We start from the raw sequence: 19,193 nt of genomic DNA on the forward strand, positions 1-19,193 counted from the left end.
GCTCTCTACCAGGGCTTGTTCCCTGGGGCTACACACTGAAATCACCTGGGTCCCTGATTCAATTGGTCTGGGCTACAGTTTAGGCATTGGGAGTTTTAAAGCTTCCTGGGTGATTTTAGCTTGCAGCCTAGTTAATCACAAAACTCTAGGCAGTGCTTCTCAAGTGTAATGTGCACACAAATCACCTGGGAATCTTGCTAAAATGCAGATTCAGGTGAGTAGGTCTACACCCTGAGATTCTGCATGTGCAGCATCTCCCAGGTGAAGCCAGAGCGGCTGGTCCATGAATCAGTTACTGAGCCCTCCCTTCCTTCCTGAGCTTCAACTTGCAAATGGCCTATTCCCTGCCAACACCACTGAGGCAACTGGGACAGGAGCAAGACCTGTCCATGAGTAGTGGGCTTTGGCTGAGGGCAGAACTTCGGTGTATGGAAGGAAAAACAAAAATGTTACAGGAAAAAATGCCAGGTCAACTTATTAATGGACAGGCAAACATACAGTGAAGGCCAGAAGTGAACTGTCAACTATGTAAAAATGTTTTGGAAAGGTAAAAATAACTGAAAGCCAAGAGTCTTTTGTTGATTTCAGGTGTTTCAGCAGTGCCTAAGGACTTTACAGACGTCACGTTCCCTGTCATCCGCATGCTCTTTAGATCAGTCATTTTTAAACTGGGATGCGCTTAACAGCCTTGTAGGGATCCTTTAAAACTCCCCAAGTCCAGTCTAACCTCATACAATTAAATCAGACTCTAGGGTTGGACCAGGCAGCCAGACTATTTTCATCCTGATTGTGCACAGCTGGGAGCCTCTGCTTTCTGTGGTTCTCCACAACTGTGGGATGTGTAAGCTCACATTGTGTAATATCATATGAGGATTACATTTAATAACAAAGTTTTTCTCTTTTTTTTTTTTTTTGAGATGGAATCTTGCTCTGTCTCCCAGGCTGGAGTGCAGTGGTGCGATCTCGGCTCACTGCAACCTCTGCCTCCCAGGTTCAAGCAATTCTCTGCCTCAGCCTCCTGAGTAGCTGAGATTACAGGTGCCCGCCACCACACCCAATTAATTTTTTGTATTTTTAGTAGAGATGGGGTTTCACCATCTTGGCCAGGCTGGTCTTGAACTCCTGAACTCACGATCCACCGGCCTCAGCCTCCCAAAGCGCTGGGATTACAGGCATGAGCCACTGCGCTCGGCCAATAACAAAGGTTTTCAAGAGTTATTTTTTTTTATTATTATTTTTTTTAGACAGAGTCTTGCTCTGTTGCCCAGGCTGGAGTGTAGTGGCGCAATCTCGGCTCACTGCAACCTCCACCTCCTGGGTTTAAGCGATTCTCCTGCCTCAGCCTCCTGAGTAGCTTGGGACTATAGGGGCCCACCACCATGCCCGGCTACTTTTTGTATTTTTAGTAGAGACAAGGTTTCACCATGTTGACCAGGCTGGTCTCCAACTCCTGATGTCAGGTGATCTACCTGCCTCAGCCTCCCAGAGTGCTGGGACTACAGGCGTGAGCCACTGTGCCTGGCCAGTTTTCAAGAGTTTTTTGAAGCACTTTCACATCTATTTTATCTTGTGAAGTTTACAACAGGTTCATTTTACACTTTAGGAATCAGACCCGGATGAAAATTCTATGGCCGGCATCACCTAACATGAGGAACACGAGGAGTGGCCCCTCACATCCTCTCACTGCCTGCAGGGGCAGCAGGCTATGGAACATTACCTCAGGTTGCCACCGGCCTCTGTCACTTCGTGGGATAACCCAAGTTGCAGGTTGGCCACAAAAGACTTGAGGTGAGCCAGCTCCAGGGCCTTCCAAATCTCCTCATCTGAGTAGTTGTTGAAAGGGTCGAGATTCATCCTCAGGCTTCCAGAGAACAGGATGGGGTCCTGCAAGTGAGGAGACAAGGGGGCTGTTGGGGCTTATGCCAGAAAAGGACCTCAGAGTTCCTCGGGACTGGGAGATGGCGGATAGGACTGGCCTGAGGTGGATTCCTGAGGCAGGAAGCTGGTTTGTGGTTCAGCTTCCGCAAGGTTTGCCCTCCTCAGGCTCGGAGTGACTACCAGCCAGGGGCTAGGCACAGGGTTAAGAGAAGCCCTCGGTTTATGTTTTGCTTTTGAGACCGAGTTTCGCTCTGTTGTCCAGACTGGAGTGCAGTGGCACGAACACCACTCACTACAGCCTTGACGTCCTTAGCTCAGGTGATCCTCCCACCTCAGCCTCCCGAGCAGCTGGGACCACAGGCACGCACCACCATGCCTGGCTGATTTTTAAAATTTTTTGTAAAGATGGATTCTTACCATGTTGCCTAGGCTGATCTTGAACTTTTGGGCTCCAGTGATTTACCTGCCTCGGCCTCCCAAACCCAAACTCCTGGTTTCAAGGTAGAGGGATCAGAAGAGGGTAGAGGAAACAATAGTACAGCCGCATGAGAAGAAGGTGTCACGCTTTTGAAGAGGCTGGAGAAAAGACTATCGAACTGAGCAAACACCAGACAGACCAAAGCTACCCCTAGAGGAACTGGGCTGCCGTGGGCGGAGGGGGAAAGTTCTGAGGGACCGCGCGCTGCGGAGGAGCCTAGGGACCCCGCAGCAATCCTTATCTGGCAGGATCCGGAGAGGAAGCCGAGGGGAAATCTTTCCTGCTGATGCACGAAGCGTTCCGCTTGCTGGCAGAAACCTGCAGCAAATTCCCTCCTCTACCTTTTAACCATAGCAAATGGGAAGTATAAAGCTTAATGGCTTCAAGCTTCAGCGGCAAAACTGCTAATGCTGATTGCAGAAGTCTTGCAAACCGTCATGGGCTATAGCAACGCTAAATAATCATCTGCTCTGCTTGACTTCTGTTGTGTTGCTGCCACCTAGTGGTCAGATACAGGCAGCCACAAATGCATATTACCAAACATTTCAAAACTTAAGTTCTGGAAACCTGGAAACGACGTGTCCATCCCAGGGAACTAGCTCAGGTATCCGGAGTAGACTGCGGAATTGACAGGGCTGACTGAATAGACATCAAGAAGAAGCTGCATATGTTTCCTGTAAAACAAGCTGCTCCCCATGGCATGTGCCCGAGTAAGTTCTAGAGCTCACCTGGGGGATGATGGTCAGCTTCTCTCGGAGGTCGTGGAGCCCAATGGAAGCAATATCTACTCCATCAATGATGATCTGACCACCGGCAGCCTCTAAGATTCTGAAGAGGCAGTTTGTGAGGGATGACTTTCCAGCTCCTGTCCTGCCCACCACACCAATCTGTGAATATAATTCCCTTACACATTAGTTCCACATGTAATTCTTGGGGAGAAGTTATTTAGCCAGGGCATTCACAGTCACAGGAGGTAAGACGCAGTGATTGGCTACTCCATCTCTAAGATACTAAACTGATTTTGGTTTTGGTGAGGAAAAAAGTACCCGGATGTCAGAAAAAGATGTCAAAAATCATTGTTTGCTGAGAACTATAGTCACTGTTTGAAATGGACTCTCTTGGCAGCTGTTGTTACAATTATTATTGGAACTTATAGATAAAAACAAAATCCTTGTTTAGGCCAGGAGTGGTCGCTCATGCCTGTAATCCCAGCACTTTGGGAGGCCAAGGCGGGCAGATCACCTGAGGCCAGGAGTTCAAGACCAGCCTGGTCAACATGGTGAAACCCCATCTCTACTAAAAATACCAAAAAAATTAGCCAGGTATGGTGGTGTGCACATGTAGTCCCAGCTACTTGGGAGTCTGAGTAGGAAAATCACTTGAACCCGGGAAGCAGAGGTTGCAGTGAGCCAAGATTGCACCACTACACTCCAGCCTGGGTAATAGAGTGAGACTCCATCTCAAAAAATAAATGAATAAATAAATAAAAATAAAAATAAAGAAAAAAGAAAAATCCTTGTGAAGAAGGGAAAGATTAGGTCTGCCACCAGCTGAGAGCCAGACTCTGATCTGGACTTCAGTGTCCTTGCTCATCAGACCCCAAGTCCTCGGAAAACAACAGCACCTAAGGAGGGTGCCTGACTTTGAAGACTGGGAGGAGAACTGGGCCATTCTTCCTTCAGGGACAACCCTCCACACTGCTATTCTCAACAGTTCCTTCACCAGGCCTGGACGCCCCCTTGTTTCCTTCCTGACTTCCTCTCTGCATACTGTGAACCTTAACAGGAAAGGGGCCCTGGTCAGCTGGCTAGGAGGCAGGGAGGAGCTGAGCAGAAGGCCCCGACAGCTGCAGTAAGTCTGTGTGATTCCTGGCTGCTATCCTTCCCTCTGATACTGTGTCCCCACACCTCCCCAGGGCAGAGGAAGTGCCCTGACCCTCTCCCTCCATTCAAATGATGAAGGCTTAGGGCCCAGCTGCTCTCTACTCTGTCCAATTGCTGTTTGATCACAAGGCCTCCCATCCAGGCCTTGCTTCACTCCACCTACCTTCTCCATGCTACCGATGTCACAAGTGATCCCTCTGAGGACCAGATCCAGCTCAGGTCGGTACCGCACTTGGTAGTTGTTAAACTGGATCTTGCCTTTGCTGGGCCAATCTGGCGGAGGCCTCTGATCAGTCACCCAGGGTGCCTGGCAAGGAGACAAGATGAGAAGTAAGTTTTATAAGGTGGCAACTCAGCCGAACAGTCCACCCATGACTCGTGTCATAGAACAGGAGAAGGGTAGCAGTGTCCCGGCTACCTAATGGCCTCTGCATTTGATAGAATGAACTGCACTTGTACTTTGGAAAGTTCCTACCTTATTCAGTTAAAGAAAAATACACCACAAGCTTGTGCTATAGATCTCCGTGGTATGTTCCAAGACTTGACATCCCCTAAACCATTTCCTATTCTAAGCTTGAAGAAATTAGGTCCTTTGAGTTAGAGGAAAGGAAACTTTAGGGACCCATTATGGGCCCATGTGAAATATGGAGAAATTCTAAAGATGCACCCTTGAAGGAGTTGCATGTTGTTTTTGCCTTGTCCCTGGATTCTTCCAGTTCCTCCTTACCTCATTTTCCACTTTTGTGTACTCAGTTATTCGCTCAGCTGCCACAATGTTGGTCTCTATTTCTGATGTCATCCTCACCAGCCAGTTCAGGGTTTGTGTGATCTACAGAAAAACCAGAAGACTGAAAATCATCATAGGCACAAAACTCAACTCAACCACTCAAACCACAAGGACAATCCAGTGCTAACTTTGTACCCAGCACTGTGCTGGGCTCTGCAAGGGAGTAAGGAAAAGCATAAGAAAGACAATCCTTGCCTCCTTGGGGAAGGAATTAAGAGCAGTGCATCGAATGGCTGCAGAACAATTAGGTGCTCATGCAAAGGGCAATGTGAGTGTCTAGTGGTTTGGGCTAAAGCTGGAATTGGAGAGTCTGGCAATGGGTGGAGTGGGAGCAGAGGTCAGGCCTCCTGCCTGTATGCCTAGTGTTCTTTGTGAATCAGAGAAAGGCATGATCCAGGCCAGGGAATCTGTAGATTACTCAGATGCAAACTTCTCTCAGGAAAAGACTCAGGAGTTTGCATATATGCACAGGGAGTTTTTGTTGAGCAAATGGTGGTTAGAGAAAGGGAGCCATAGATAGCAGAGGACAGAATCATGGGGACTCAGAGTATCCACTTTGTGTAGATTGAAGCATATGTAATTGCTGGTATTTGAGTCATTTTGTTTTGGTTCAATATAATAGTTTCCTATTTACCTTGCCTGTCCTGGGCTAAAAAGCCTAGAAATAAGGGAATGAAAGGGCAGTGACACAAGGAACTAAGTGACTGCAGTCTCTTGCCTCCCTAGTAGCTGGGATTACAGGTACCGCCACCACGCCTGGCTAATTTTTGTATTTTTAGTAGAGATGGGGTTTCACCATGTTGGCCAGGCTGGTCTCAAACTCCTGACCTCAGTTGATCCACCTGCCTCGGCCTCCCAAAGTGCTGGGATTGCAGGTGTGAGCCACTGCGCTCCACTAGCCTTATTAACTTCTAATGAAGACAGCACTATTATATAAAGCCCACATATAACTATGCAAATCTCTTTGAACTAAAAAAAATTAGTTCAAAACGATGGTCAAATGACTCATTTATAACAAATATTGATTGAATAATTACGGTAGTGCCAGCCACTGTCTTAGGTGCTAGAAAAGAACCATGCCTGCCATGTATCCCCTAGTCATGCTGGGGATGCTGCAGTGAGACACATGCTATAGTTTTATCAGACTCTATGTTCTTTATTAGAATTACCTCCAATTATTCTACCATCTAAGAAAAATAAACACAGGAGGAATTATTTGTTCAAAAAGGCTTTCTGATTACTGCTACATTCTAGAGAAGAAAGTTATGTATTCTCTCTTTTAACTAGAACCAAGCAAAGAGGCAGACAGGGAACAATTAGATTGAAACATGTGAAATTGCCTTCTTAAGCCCTAAGGTCAACATTTATGTCCAGTTTTCTAGATGGCATTCATGTCTACTTAGGAAGAGTAAAGAGCATGTCCATGGGTAAAAGATGGAGCCAGGGTTTAAACCTCAGTCTCCCTTAGTCCCTCTGGGTTTAAGAAGGAATCAAGAGCACAGACTCCACAGTATACATCAGGCTTAATTTAAGAGTAAGCGCACTAACGAAACCAGACTCTCAACCTTCAAACTCACATTGAGTGCATTGGACAGAACAAAGCCAACAGTGTCCCCACTTAGGGTATCTCTATAGATAACCATCATCAAGGCTGAAAAGAAGACAAGCAGGTTCCCAACCAGCTCCAGGCGAATTGCTAGCCACCTGTGGGGCAACAGAACAAGAGAGTGGGTGTCATTGATCACGTCCTCATCTTAACCAGCAACCTTGGCGTTCACAGAACATTCTCAGAGGGTTTGACTCGATCAGGCTGCACTCTTAGGCGATGCTTCAATTTGACTTAGAAACAACATGTTTTCCTAAAAGCCTATTGATATTATTTTTAAGAAAACAAATTGCATTTTACAGATCCTAGAGGGCTTTGCTGAACTAAGGGAATCCTACAGTGCAATGTCCACCAAACTCACCAAATCATAAGAATCACCTAGGGCAACTGTTAGTATACAATGTTACAAATTCAGGTGGAAAATTTCTGGACCCCTTCCTTTAAGATTCTGATTTCAGGGCGTCTAGGATGGGATTCAAGAATATGCATTTTTTCTGTTTGTTTTTGTTTTATGAGACAAGGTCTTGCTCTGTCACCAAGGCTAGAGTGCAGTGGTGTGATCATGGCTCACTGCAGCCTCGACCTCCGGGGCTCAAGCCATCCTCCCACCTCAACCTCCCAAGTAGCTGGAACTATAGGTGCACACCACCGAACCCAGCTAATTGTGTGTGTGTGTGTGTTTTCTGTAGAGCCTGGATTTCATCATGTTGTCCAGGCTGGTCTTGAACGCCTGGGTTCACGTGATCTGCTTATATCAGTCTCCCAAAGTGCTGGAATTACAGGTATGAGCCATTGCTCCCGGCCAAGAATCTGCATTTTAAATGAACGCTCCAAATGACTTCTTTTGATCAGGCTGGGGAAGCAATGCTGTAGTGAATCCATATGTAAGATTAAAAAGTAAGCACCACAGGAAGGGTCAACGTGCCCTGTTTGATTTCAGCATTTGTAAAAGGGGAAGAAGAAGCTGAGGGTGAAAGGAAGTTAGGTGCGAGTTGGCCACAGGTATATACACTGGGATTTCATAGAGAACTGAAGAGAACATGTGTATAGACACAGTTTATAAAAATGGACTTTCCCAGGCCGGGCGTGGTGGCTCACGCCTGTAATCCCAGCACTGTGGGAGGCCAAGGCAGGCAAATCACCTGAGGTAGAGAGTTCAAGACCAGCCTGACCAACATGGAGAAACCCCATCTCTACTAAAAATAAAAAAAAATTAACTGGGCATGGTGGTGCATGCCTGTAATCCCAGCTACTTGGGAGGCTGAGGCAGGAGAATTGCTTGAACCCAGGAGGCAGAGGTTGTGGTGAGCTGAGATTGCACCACTGCACTCCAGCCTAGGCAACAAGAGGGAAACTCCTTCAAAAAAAAAAAAAAGGACTTTCCCAAAGAAAATGTATTTAAATGTCCACACCAATAATTCCAGCATGTGTATGAATAAATATGATATGTACTTTACAGTGAAGGTCTAATAAGATTTACTTACATGCTTTTTCCTTGTTGGAAAGTCTCTAAGAAATAAAATGTCTTTACAATCAAACTTCTGACCTTTCCATATTCCAAATAATACTGAGCATCTTTAGCGCTTCAAGACACTTTGGAAGCCACTCAAGAATTTTTCTTCCTAAAAAAGATCTTCCTCTTTCCAGGACATACTGCTTGCCAGGGCTTATGGATACTGGAGAATAATGCTCACCCTGTTCACAGGACAGAACTTCTCTTTCTGTCATCAATGGTCTTCCCTAAAAACTTCCAACTCTCCTCTCTCCAACCTCCACTGCCTTCACTATCCAGAAAGAGTGTCATGACTATGGAGAATCTCACATCCATTCTCAGAAAAGTAAACAGAGGATGTTCAGTTCACCCAAAACTTGTTTGGTACTGGGTTACAAAACGCTCACAAGTGTCATTTGACTTCCACCACGAGACAGGTGGAACCCTGTGAGATAGGGTGTGTTCTGGCCATTACAAAAACAAAGAAATGGAGATTTTCCTTGGAGAGGTCAAGGCAATTCACCCAGCTTGGTAAACAGCAGAGCTGGCATGGGGACCCAGTCTCTGACTCCAAAGCTCATGCTTTCTTCTCTCCACTTACACAGCATGACAGTGTGTGTGGCCAGAGTGAATTTCACACCACTAGCCATGCCTGCCCTCCCACAGCTAATGTCAAACATGTAGAATCCCAAAGCACACACATGGGTAAATACCCAGGGGAAGCCTCACCTGTTGGAGGTGATCCAGGAAAAGACACATTTCTGGTTGGTGTCAATCCTCACCTCATTTTGTTTCAGAAATCGCTGCTGGTGCTCAAAGGCACGGATAACCGGCAAACCTGACACAGTCTCGCTGAAGTGAGAGTAGATTGGGGACTTGGTGACAGAGTCCAGACGCCTCAGCTGGCGGGAGCTAGACACATAAAATATCTGGACACAAAAAGTAAAGAATCAGCCAGTCCCACAGTCATAAGGCATCCACCATCTTCCTCCTTTCTGGCCACAACCCAGCGTTCTTCCCCTTGACAGCCACAGCTTACGTCTGAACAAGACAAAAGCCTGCCGTGCCATGTCTGGCAGCAGAACATGATGAGAGAGGCTCTGAGGAGGAGACCAATGAGAAGACTGGGGTTGGTGGGGAACAGAGGGGGGTGAACATGAGGAGACCACACCGCAGCCTCAGCGCTTTGAGTTGCCAAACTCCTGAGGAGTTCCGTCAGCCTAACCCGTATCCCCCAGATCTATGGATCTCGTCCATGTGACAGTTTCTGTACTCATTAGAGAAAAGGTCCTCAAAAGGATTTTGTAAAGGCAGCAGGGCACGTGAGGATGGGCAGGAAATGGCTAGAAAAAGGCATGCCTAGGTTTGGGGAAAAATGGAAGAATCTGTTCAGGTAAGTGACCAAAACTGTGCCTCAGTGGTGTGTGAAGGTACAGAGAATTCTGGAGGTATGCAGAGTGCTGAGGGGGTAAGAACTGGAACAGGGTGGAATCCAACGCAGGAAGAACCCTGTGGCCTGAGGGCAAGGGGGAGTGGAATGGGTCCGTGCTGCTACTAGATTCTGTGAGGATTTGTTGAAACCTGGAAAGAGTGGGGCATTGGAGAGTCGGGATGCAAAATGTTATACACGGATGTACAGATGTCCCCTCCAATAACGCTGTTTCTTGTTTGTTGGTTTGTTATTAACAGTTAAAAGGCCACTATAGTGACAGTGTGCCTGAGGAACTGCACACGGACACGGCGGGAGCCGCCAATCGCAGGCCACAAGGCCACAGGCCCCTGACCACAATGTCTTCAAAATTGTATCCCCAGGCAAACAGTTCACCACAAAAGCAGCTGGTGGGACCAGAGTTCCCCCAGAGCCTCCCCCTTCCTCATCCATTTTATTATGGGAATAGGGTTCCTTCCACTCATTCCAGTTTCCCTGTTTTGCTTTCAAGGTGCACATTCCCTCTAAGAATACGCTGGAATTGAGCCTAAACTACCCACAGACACCCCAGTGAAACTAGAACTTTGCCGAAGTAAAAAGGTAGACCCAGCTGCTGCTGAGAGACATCTCCAAGCAGCTATGCCTGTCCAAAGTCAACCAAGGAAGCACCATAGCATGGCTCTTCTGGAACCGACCTAATCGTCATGGGGGATCTTATGGAGCTACAAGACTGTGTCCAGAGCCAATCGCAAAGTAGTCTTGGATCCAAACATAGATCTGTCCCACCTAAGCTTCCAGGGAGTGGGAGGTGGGCAGCAGTTAGGGTGACATTTGCCATGAATGGTGCACCCACTGATGCTCTCACTTCAGCTTCAGACAGTGGCCTGTGGGCTCCTGGGTATGCCAATGTACGACTAAATGGCAAAGATGCTGAGGGGAGGAATGAAGGACTAGCAATGATCCAAAGAAGATTCTCAGGAAAGAGGCTAGGCTTTTGTAAATAGAGAGGAAGGATGACTTAGCCAAATTTCCAAACCTACCTGAACAGATACATAAATAATGCCAAGAGGAATGATGATGATGGTGAAGACAGGCGTGGCCATGCAGATCATGACAAGGGTGCTGATTATCCCCAAGAAGCATGTAATCCAGCTGCGCATGGACTGAGGCAGGATGTCATCCACCGTGGAAATATCCTAGGAAAACAATTAGGAGAGCTACACCATCATCGAGGTCTTCCTAAGATAGTTTACATCTTCCGTGTCCTAGCAAGGGATCTGTTGGATTCTGTTTGTTCCCAGTACTCCTTCATGTAATCATTTCATTGTGTCCATTTGCAATAGGCTGCACTGCTCACCCCAATAACCAATTTCATTTCCATAATTTCTTCATTTAGGCCGGGCACGGTGGCTCATACCTGTAATCCCAGCACTTTGCGAGGCCAAGGCAGGTGGATCACCTGAGATCGGGAGTTCAAGACCAGCCTGACCAACATGGTGAAACTCCGTCTCTACTAAAAATACAAAAATTAGCTGGGCATGGTGGCATGCACCTGTAATCCCAGTTACTCAGGAAGCTGAGGCAGGAAAATCACTTGAACCTGGGAGGTGGAGGTTGCAGTGAGCCAAGATCATGCCACTGCACTCCAGCCTGGGTGACAGAGTGAGACTTCATATAAAAAAAAAAAAAATTATTCATTTATAAAAATCCCTCCAAACAGATGATGGCAGTCATCCTTTACCTTTTTCAACAGATTTGGTAAAGGTTTTCATGCTTCTCAGTGAAATTCCCACTTGTCAGATTTACTAAACCATTCACAATCATTGTAAGCTAATAGAGCCTTACAGGTAAATTCTTCTCCCATAACCAAGCCAATTCAATTATTCTAACTTTACATAGGTCCTAATTCCATTGAGTACCTAGAACAGAGCCTGGCACATAAGAGGCATTTGATAAACATTTGCTTGGAGGCTCTGGTCATCAGGCCCCGCCACCCACTCTTGACTGATACTCAGGAAGTTGTTTCCTCTGCCAAGCATAGAGGACCAAGGGGAAGGGAACTGGGGTTGAACGTGAACCTGCCTGGACAATGTTCTAACCAAGGAACCCAGTGGGAACAGACGTGTCTTACTGCCATGTTGCCTTCGAGTCATGTAGAATAAATGAACAAATAAGAAAATGAATCAATGGATGGATGGTTTGGAGAACACTCAAGAAGCTTGGTTTATATTTTGGGTTGCCCTTGCCTAAATTTCTGAGGATTATATTGATTCTATGATTAGTAATATGTGAGTACCAAAGTGAGTTTAAGTTATCTCTGGAATTTCTCAAACTGGATCAGGGATAACGGTCTTCCAAGAAAGCTCTGAATCAGGATGACTCCTGAGTCTAACCTACCTTTCCCAAAGTCCTATCAGAATGCAAATAACTATACCCACAGTTGGCAGAGAAAAGAAATCCTTACCAGTTATCAGTTCTATGCAGATTACTTTTGACCCTTACCTGGCACAGAGTCTCCATCTTTTCTTCCTCCACTCCATCTCCTTAACTCAGCCATCAATCCCAGAGGCCCCTTGATCAGACTCCCCTTAATAGGTCTGAGCCACCTCCCCAACAAAACTTACCATATAATTAATGACAGTTTCCTTTTTCATGCAAAAGCAGTCTTTAAACTATGACTGTTGCCTAAGTAACTCACAGAAAACCTCTGTGTTCTCTTTCCCAGAAGATTATATATGTTACAACATGGGGAAAACTGTAATCTTTGTAAAATTACTACGAGAAATTTCTCACCCAAAATGGAGTGTTCTTTTAGGTTCGTGTAACGAGCAGAAAGGCCAATTGAAGTTGTCTCTAGTGACATCATGCCCACTGTTTCTGCCCCAGAGGAAGGTGACACAGGGGGACCAGTTAACGGCCGACTTTTGAAGTGTTTACTGTGTCCCCAGAATCTGGCTGTGGACTGTGAGCTATACTTTCTGTCTGCCTCAAGGCCAACAAACAAGAGTCCAGAGCTGCTCCATAAGCAGAGGGCTAAAAACTGTGCTGGTGATAGTTACTTGTCATTCAGAATTGCCTGATCTCTGCCTCTGTTCCTGAATTCCCATCTCAGATACACTAAAAAATCAATGAGTCGGGTCTGGCCCATGGCAGAGAGACATCTATGATCTTCACATTCACTGAGTGCCCCGGTGCCCAGTACAGTACTTGGCTCATAGAAAGTGCTCAATCAAGGTTGCTGAATGAATGAGTGAATGAATGCCAAGGGTTCCAGGATCTGGGGTAGATAGAAACAATATCTGAGAACTTCTTAAAATCACCGATGGCTCTATTCCGTAGTCCAGACCAAATTTACTCATTCTTTTTTTTTTTTTTTTTTTGAGACGGAGTCTCGCTCTGTCACCCAGGCTGGAGTGCAGTGGCCAGATCTCAGCTCACTGCAAGCTCCGCCTCCTGGGTTCACGCCATTCTCCTGCCTCAGCCTCCCGAGTAGCTGGGACTACAGGCGCCGCCACCTCGCCCAGCTAGTTTTTTGTATTTTTAGTAGAGACGGGGTTTCACCGTGTTAGCCAGGATGGTCTCGATCTCCTGACCTCGTGATCCGCCCGTCTCGGCCTCCCAAAGTGCTGGGATTACAGGCTTGAGCCACCGCGCCCGGCCTAATTTACTCATTCTTAAAGCATTCTAGATAGAAATTTCAGGAATGGAGGCAGAGGCCAAGCAAAGGGTTATCCTACTATCTCTTGGATTTCCTGTCCCAGGCAGTGACAGTGCTTTTATTTATGTTCTTTCCTCTGCAGAATAATCCTTCTCACCCTGCTCTACTGCCATCCCTGCCCCCAACCCTCGCAATCTCCCTGGCTTGCTTCTATGACTTAAGTTTCACCTTTTCTGACATTTCCTACCTTTATCACTCAGGCTGGGCTAGTGCCTTTTTTCCTTTGTACTTCCAGACCACTTTTCTACACACTGTTGTTACTGGTTTTACTATATTCTATAATAATCCTTCACTTCCTTGGTTGTCTTCTTCACTAGATGCTGAGCTACTTGAAGGGTCAGAGATGTTCATCCCTGAATCACCAGGATCCTTGGGAGCTCACAGCAAGTACTCAAGAAACACCTGCATGTTGAGTAGACAAAAGGACTGGAACTGAACAGTGTTGTCTGGGGGGACATGATAATTCCTCCCTGTCAGAAAGATCCTCAGTATATAAACATACCACCTGACAGTCCTTGAGATACTTACACCGGCAAACCTGTTCACAATCCGGCCTGTGGGTGTTGTGTCAAAAAATCTCATGGGTGCTCGAAGGATATTGTTGAGGAGTTGCTTGTGCAAGATATTTGATGCATGGACGAAACCAAAGGCACTCCAGAAATGTGCTATGAACACAAATATACCTAGAAATGGAAGCAGTTTTGTCAGCACCATGCACAGGAATCCCTGATGACTTGTGCCCAGGACATAATGGCAAATGCATTCCTGAGTCCAGGAAAAGTACAGGGTCCAGACAGATTCTGTAAGATGTCATAGCCATCAGACATACCTTGCGCTAATCCCAGAGCTCCGTAGACTCCAAGTCTCATGTCCCTCTGAGATGCTGGATAGTTGGTGCTATTGAAGATTTTAGAGTCACTGGTCCAAGCACTGAGCCAGAGGTTGGATCCAATAAAAGCCACAGAATTCATCACAAACGCAAGGATGATGAAGAATATTGAAAAAAATCCTACTGCTCGTAGGTACTCCAGGTAGATGGAGAACTTTACCTGCAAAGTCCCCACCTCAATATTAGTAGAACTCCCTAGTGGTTTTTGATAAGGAATCACCTAGAATGCCAACTACAAGGAGAAGTGGAGGCCCCTGGGAGCATGGGTAGCAGGTAGCAAAATTTGGTAGTCTGTGGTCACCATTTCTGCACTGTGCCAGGAAGAACAGAACAATGCTGAAATACAATGCAGGGTAAATAATCATAAAAGCTAAAGGCATTTAAGAGAAGAAGATATAAAACAGATTGGGACAAGCCAGACATGGTAGCATGCCCCTGTAGTCCCAGCTACTCAGAAGGCTGGCGTGGGAGGATCTCTTGAGCCCCGGGGTTTCAGTCCAGCCTGGGCAACATAGTGAGACCCTGTCTCTAAAATAAATACACAAACAAAAAATCAGAGTAGAACAGACGATGGGGTTCTACTGCCGACCTTGCAATTTGCGGTTAAATTTCATTAATTTGAATTATGTGCTCTAGGTCTGAGTTTTCCTGTTCCTTCACACATCAGAATGGAGTCAAACACTCATGAAGTGTGGGATGAGGACATTCACAGGAAACATGGCATTCTTTATGGAAATATGACTTGGTAGAAAGCCCACAGCCTCTGCTAACATGTTAATAATGAATCTGAACATTTGCAAAGCACAGAGGACATATTGCTCCTGTAAGTATGCATTCAATTTCCACTTAACATTAAACATTTGGGTTCTGAACCTTATAACACCTCAAATGCTGCTTTTTTGTGTGGTGTTCACCTTTCCAGTTTCTACGAATTCCTTCTTAATTAGTTTTTGTCCTTTCACTAGTTCTTCATCTTCCTTCAGGCTATTCACATTCCGAGTTTTCCAGGAGTTTTTCAGGGACTTCAGATGCCTGCCACTGGACCTAGAACTGAGAGAGGGAAGCTTCCCTGAGCATGCAGGCAATTCCCAAGGGTCTTCTTGCAAGCAGATGTCATAGTCGCTCAGCTGGCATCAAAGCGCATTTCAGGGCAGATGACCAGGGGAAACTGACACAACCCCGGTTTTTCCCCATCCCCGCTCATACAAGAAACAAAGGAAGAGCTTGGAGTGTCCATGGTGTTAACCCTTACAGGAAAAGCCCAGGAAGAAAAAGAAAAAGATCAAGTGGAAATATGGAGCTGACGAGGGCTGCCAGCTGAATAGATGGCCAACCTGCGGCTAAGCGTTCGACGAAAGCTGTTCTCTCTTCTCATGGTTATGGAGGCTGCATCTTCAGGGATCTCTTCCATACTGGATATCAGCCCAGAGTCATCGTCTTCTTCTTCACTGCCATCATGGACTAGGGAGACACACTAGAGGTTAGGGAAAGAGCTGCATAGAGCCCTGTCAGTCCTATGAACAAGGAGAGAGAAGCCTTCTCTGATCTTGCTGGTTTCAGCAAGGGATCCCAGATGTACGTACGGGATGGAATACTTTACTCCATAAATCCTCCATAAATAGTTATTACTACATCTTGTTATTAAGAAATATCAGCATAAAAATTAATATTCTACTGGAAGAGAAAATAGTCACAATGGAGAAGAAAATTCCTAGAAATGCCCAGGTTCCTTTTGAGGAAGAAAGAGTTTTAAGGATTATGGTAGACATATAGAAGAGTCACATTCTCAGAATTGACTAATGAAGTGATTGTAAATTGAAAATGCTCATCTTGGCGGAGCATGGTGACTCACACCTGTAATCCCAGCCCTTTGGGAGGCCAAGGTGGGAGGATCACTTCAGCCCAGGAGTTTGAGACCACCTTGGACACCATAGGGAAACTCTATGTCTACAAAAAAATTTAAAAATTAGCAGGGTGTGGTGGTGCACACCTGTGGTCCCAGCTACTTGGGAGGCTGAGGTGGGAGGATCACTTGAACATAGGAGGTTGAAGGTGAGCCATGATTGTGCCAATGTACTCCAGCCTGGGCAACAGACTGAGACTCTCTCAAAAAAGAAAAGAAAAGAAAAGAAAAGAAAATGTTCATCTTGAAATTCAAATAATTTAACAAACTTATATTAATTTAGAGCACTTAAAAGACATACCCTGAAAATAAAATAAAATATAAGACATAGTGTGGGCATCAGTGGGGATGGTAGAATAGGAACCTCCAGATATCTACTCCTCCATAAAAGCAATAAGAATAATGACCAAAAAATGGTCAAAGTCAACTTTTTCCGAGCTCTGAAATTAACCAAAGGCTTGCAACAATCCCAGGAGCATTTTTTTTTGGAAGAGCTGACACTCAGTAATAACAGTAAGCTTGGTGGCAGTTTAACTTACCCTATTTCTGTCCCCCTCTCCTTGGCTGCTACAGCCTAGAAAACTAACAGCCATACAATCCTAGTAGCCATGAAAACCAGCAGCCTAGCAGCCACTGGAGGGGGCAGAGTGGGTTCAGAATGCTCCCAAAAGCCCCATCCCTGGAGAACTGACATTATCTCACCTATCTGGAATTTCCTGAAAACCCCCATTTACAGGGTCTATTTGACCTAACGTTGAGCTAGCTCAAACAATCAGCAGCAATTATTTAACATCACAGCAGCTGCCTGAGGTGGTGATAACACTTGGGGCAAATAAGAAGCTCACCAAAAACTTAAAAGAAAAAGCTGGGGAATAAGATGCTCACAGGGGCTTTGATCTCTCTGATATATTCCCAGCAATCTAGAATGCCACGTACACATGCAGAGCTGTGCACATGTCCAGGAAAGATGGAAGAGGGCTCTAATCTCTCACTTCTGGCTGACCATGTGGCTCTGTATAAGCAGGAAGTGAAGGCTAAGGCAGAGATGTAAATTGCTGGAGCGCTGAAGACATGTTCCCCATCACCCACAACACACACACAGAGCCTCTCAGCAAAGGCTGAGACATTTGTTTCCAAGCATTTAAGGAAGTCTCTGTCTAATCACTAGCTGACCACTAAGCCAACCAAACAGAGACCTCAGTGGTCACATATGACAATGACAAAGAATACAGACTTAACGGAATTAGTTCAGGAAATGAAACAAATAGGAAGAACAACCACAACAAACAGCAATGACAAAGATTGCCAAACCACTGGAAACTAGGTGAGAGGCCTTGAACAGATTATTCCTAGCATCTTAAGAAAGAACTAATCCTGCTGACACCTTGATCTTGCCCTTCCAGCCTCCAGAAATGTGTGGCCATTCAGTTTGTGACGTGTTGTTAAGGCAGCTAATTAGGAAACTCATACACAGAACCAATCTCAGTGCAGCTCACCTTGCCCTCCTGCCCGTCTCTTCATTCCACCAAGTCCCAGATCCCAGGGCCAACGCAGCAGCATCCTAGGCTCTGGAGCTTACAAAACTGCTCAGAAATGTTCTCTCAGTGTTCACCAGAAAAAGGGCTTATGGGAATGTTTTGCAAACTGTTCTTTGTACATTAAAGACAGGATTCTTCAAAGGAAAAGGGGTTTATAACAGAATCCAGAAACTCAGATCCAGGCTAATCAGAAAAAAATGTTTACCATTAGCATAGGACAAGTGCCCAATTTTCTTACAGTAACCATGGTGATGTGGTTGAGCAATAACTCAGGAAACTCTAGCAGTAGACACTGTTCTTTCCTTGGGACCTTCACTCCCCACTCCAGGCAGGTGCTTTTTGTTTTCTCCAGGCTACTATCTGGAGCACATAAAGGGTTGATGCAAAGCTTTCAATCGCTCCTTTCTGCTGTTCCCTGATACTCCTGCCCCACTCTCCTGGCCGGGCTCCCAATTTCTGTCACCTACACCATCCTGTTCTTTGTTCCCGCCTTCTCCCTCCAAAGCTTACAGACTTCCTGGTTTAGATTTTTCTTCTGTTTTTTTTTTTTTTTTTTTTTTTTTTTGAGCAGAGATAGGGTTTCACTATATAGCCCAGGGTGGTCTCAAACTCCTGGGCTCAAGTGATTCTTCTGCCTTGGCCTCCCAAAGTGCTGGGATTACAGGTGTGAGCCACCACATCCAGCCCTGGCTTAGATTTTTCTTTCAAACTCTTGGGCTTTCCAGGGTAGTTTTTTTTTTTTTTTTTTTTTTTTTGAGATGGAGTTTCACTCTTGTTGCCCAGGCTAGAGTGCAATGGAGGGATCTCAGCTCACTGCAATCTCTGCCTCCCAGGTTCAAGCAATTCTCCTGCCTCAGCCTCCCAAGCAGCTGGGATTACAGGCATGTGCCACTGTGCCCGGCTGATTTTGTGTTTTTAGTAGACACAGGGTTTCTCCATGTTGGTCAGGCTGGTCTTGAACTCCTGACCTCAGGTGATCCACCTGCCTCAACCTCCCAAAGTGCTGGGATTACAAGCATGAGCCATCGAGCCTGGCCCTCCCAGGGTGATTTTAAACCATTACTTGTCCTCACCTCATGGTCAGAACATGCTATCACTTGTAGGCTGTGTAGCTACTCCCTCATCTGACTGATTCCTGGAATGTTCCTACACCCTTCTGCCCTGGCTTTCTCAGACCTGAACTCCTGCTGGTGACCACCTGAGGGTGATAACCAGACCTATGCACAGGACTGCTGTTGGCAGGTCCTTGGGAAGGGTCACAGGAAACAGAGCTCCACTGCTGACTAGGGCTAACTGGTGAACCCAATGGTGGTGATATTAGAGGCTATTGCTATGGTATACTCTGAGACTATGCAACTGCCATAATTTTTTTTTTTCTGGTTCAAATGCCCAGTGGTTTTGGTATATTAATCAAAATCCCTTTGTTAGGATTTACCAAGAATTTAGCAGTACACTAATAGTGCCAGCCCAGGAAGTTGTTGAGGAAGTTGTTTTAATGGATTTGGGGTAGATGGGGTAACATGTGTGACTAGAGTCAATAGGAACATGGCATCCCTAAAAGAGGGACTGTTGTGCCACTAGTGTTTCTTCCA

At 45.9% G+C, this 19,193-nt stretch overlaps 1 protein-coding gene across 1 annotated transcript in view; it reads right to left on the reverse strand.

Moving 5' to 3' along the window:
* The window catches only part of ABCC2 (ATP binding cassette subfamily C member 2), a 60,693-nt gene that overhangs the window by 2,980 nt on the left and 38,520 nt on the right, over positions 1-19,193 (reverse strand). Inside the window, exons 20-30 of the mRNA XM_010356079.2 lie at positions 15,495-15,621; positions 15,075-15,210; positions 14,101-14,320; positions 13,800-13,954; positions 10,594-10,749; positions 8,854-9,053; positions 6,604-6,730; positions 4,967-5,068; positions 4,403-4,546; positions 3,085-3,243; positions 1,718-1,884 (exon numbers count right to left, since the gene is read on the reverse strand). Of these exons, the coding sequence (XP_010354381.1) occupies positions 1,718-1,884; positions 3,085-3,243; positions 4,403-4,546; positions 4,967-5,068; positions 6,604-6,730; positions 8,854-9,053; positions 10,594-10,749; positions 13,800-13,954; positions 14,101-14,320; positions 15,075-15,210; positions 15,495-15,621 (1,693 nt within the window). The remainder of the gene's footprint in view (positions 1-1,717; positions 1,885-3,084; positions 3,244-4,402; positions 4,547-4,966; positions 5,069-6,603; positions 6,731-8,853; positions 9,054-10,593; positions 10,750-13,799; positions 13,955-14,100; positions 14,321-15,074; positions 15,211-15,494; positions 15,622-19,193) is intronic.

The sequence above is a fragment of the Rhinopithecus roxellana genome, chromosome 11 (genome assembly GCF_007565055.1).
Source record: "Rhinopithecus roxellana isolate Shanxi Qingling chromosome 11, ASM756505v1, whole genome shotgun sequence".
In the NCBI taxonomy this organism is placed as follows: Eukaryota; Metazoa; Chordata; class Mammalia; order Primates; family Cercopithecidae; genus Rhinopithecus; species Rhinopithecus roxellana.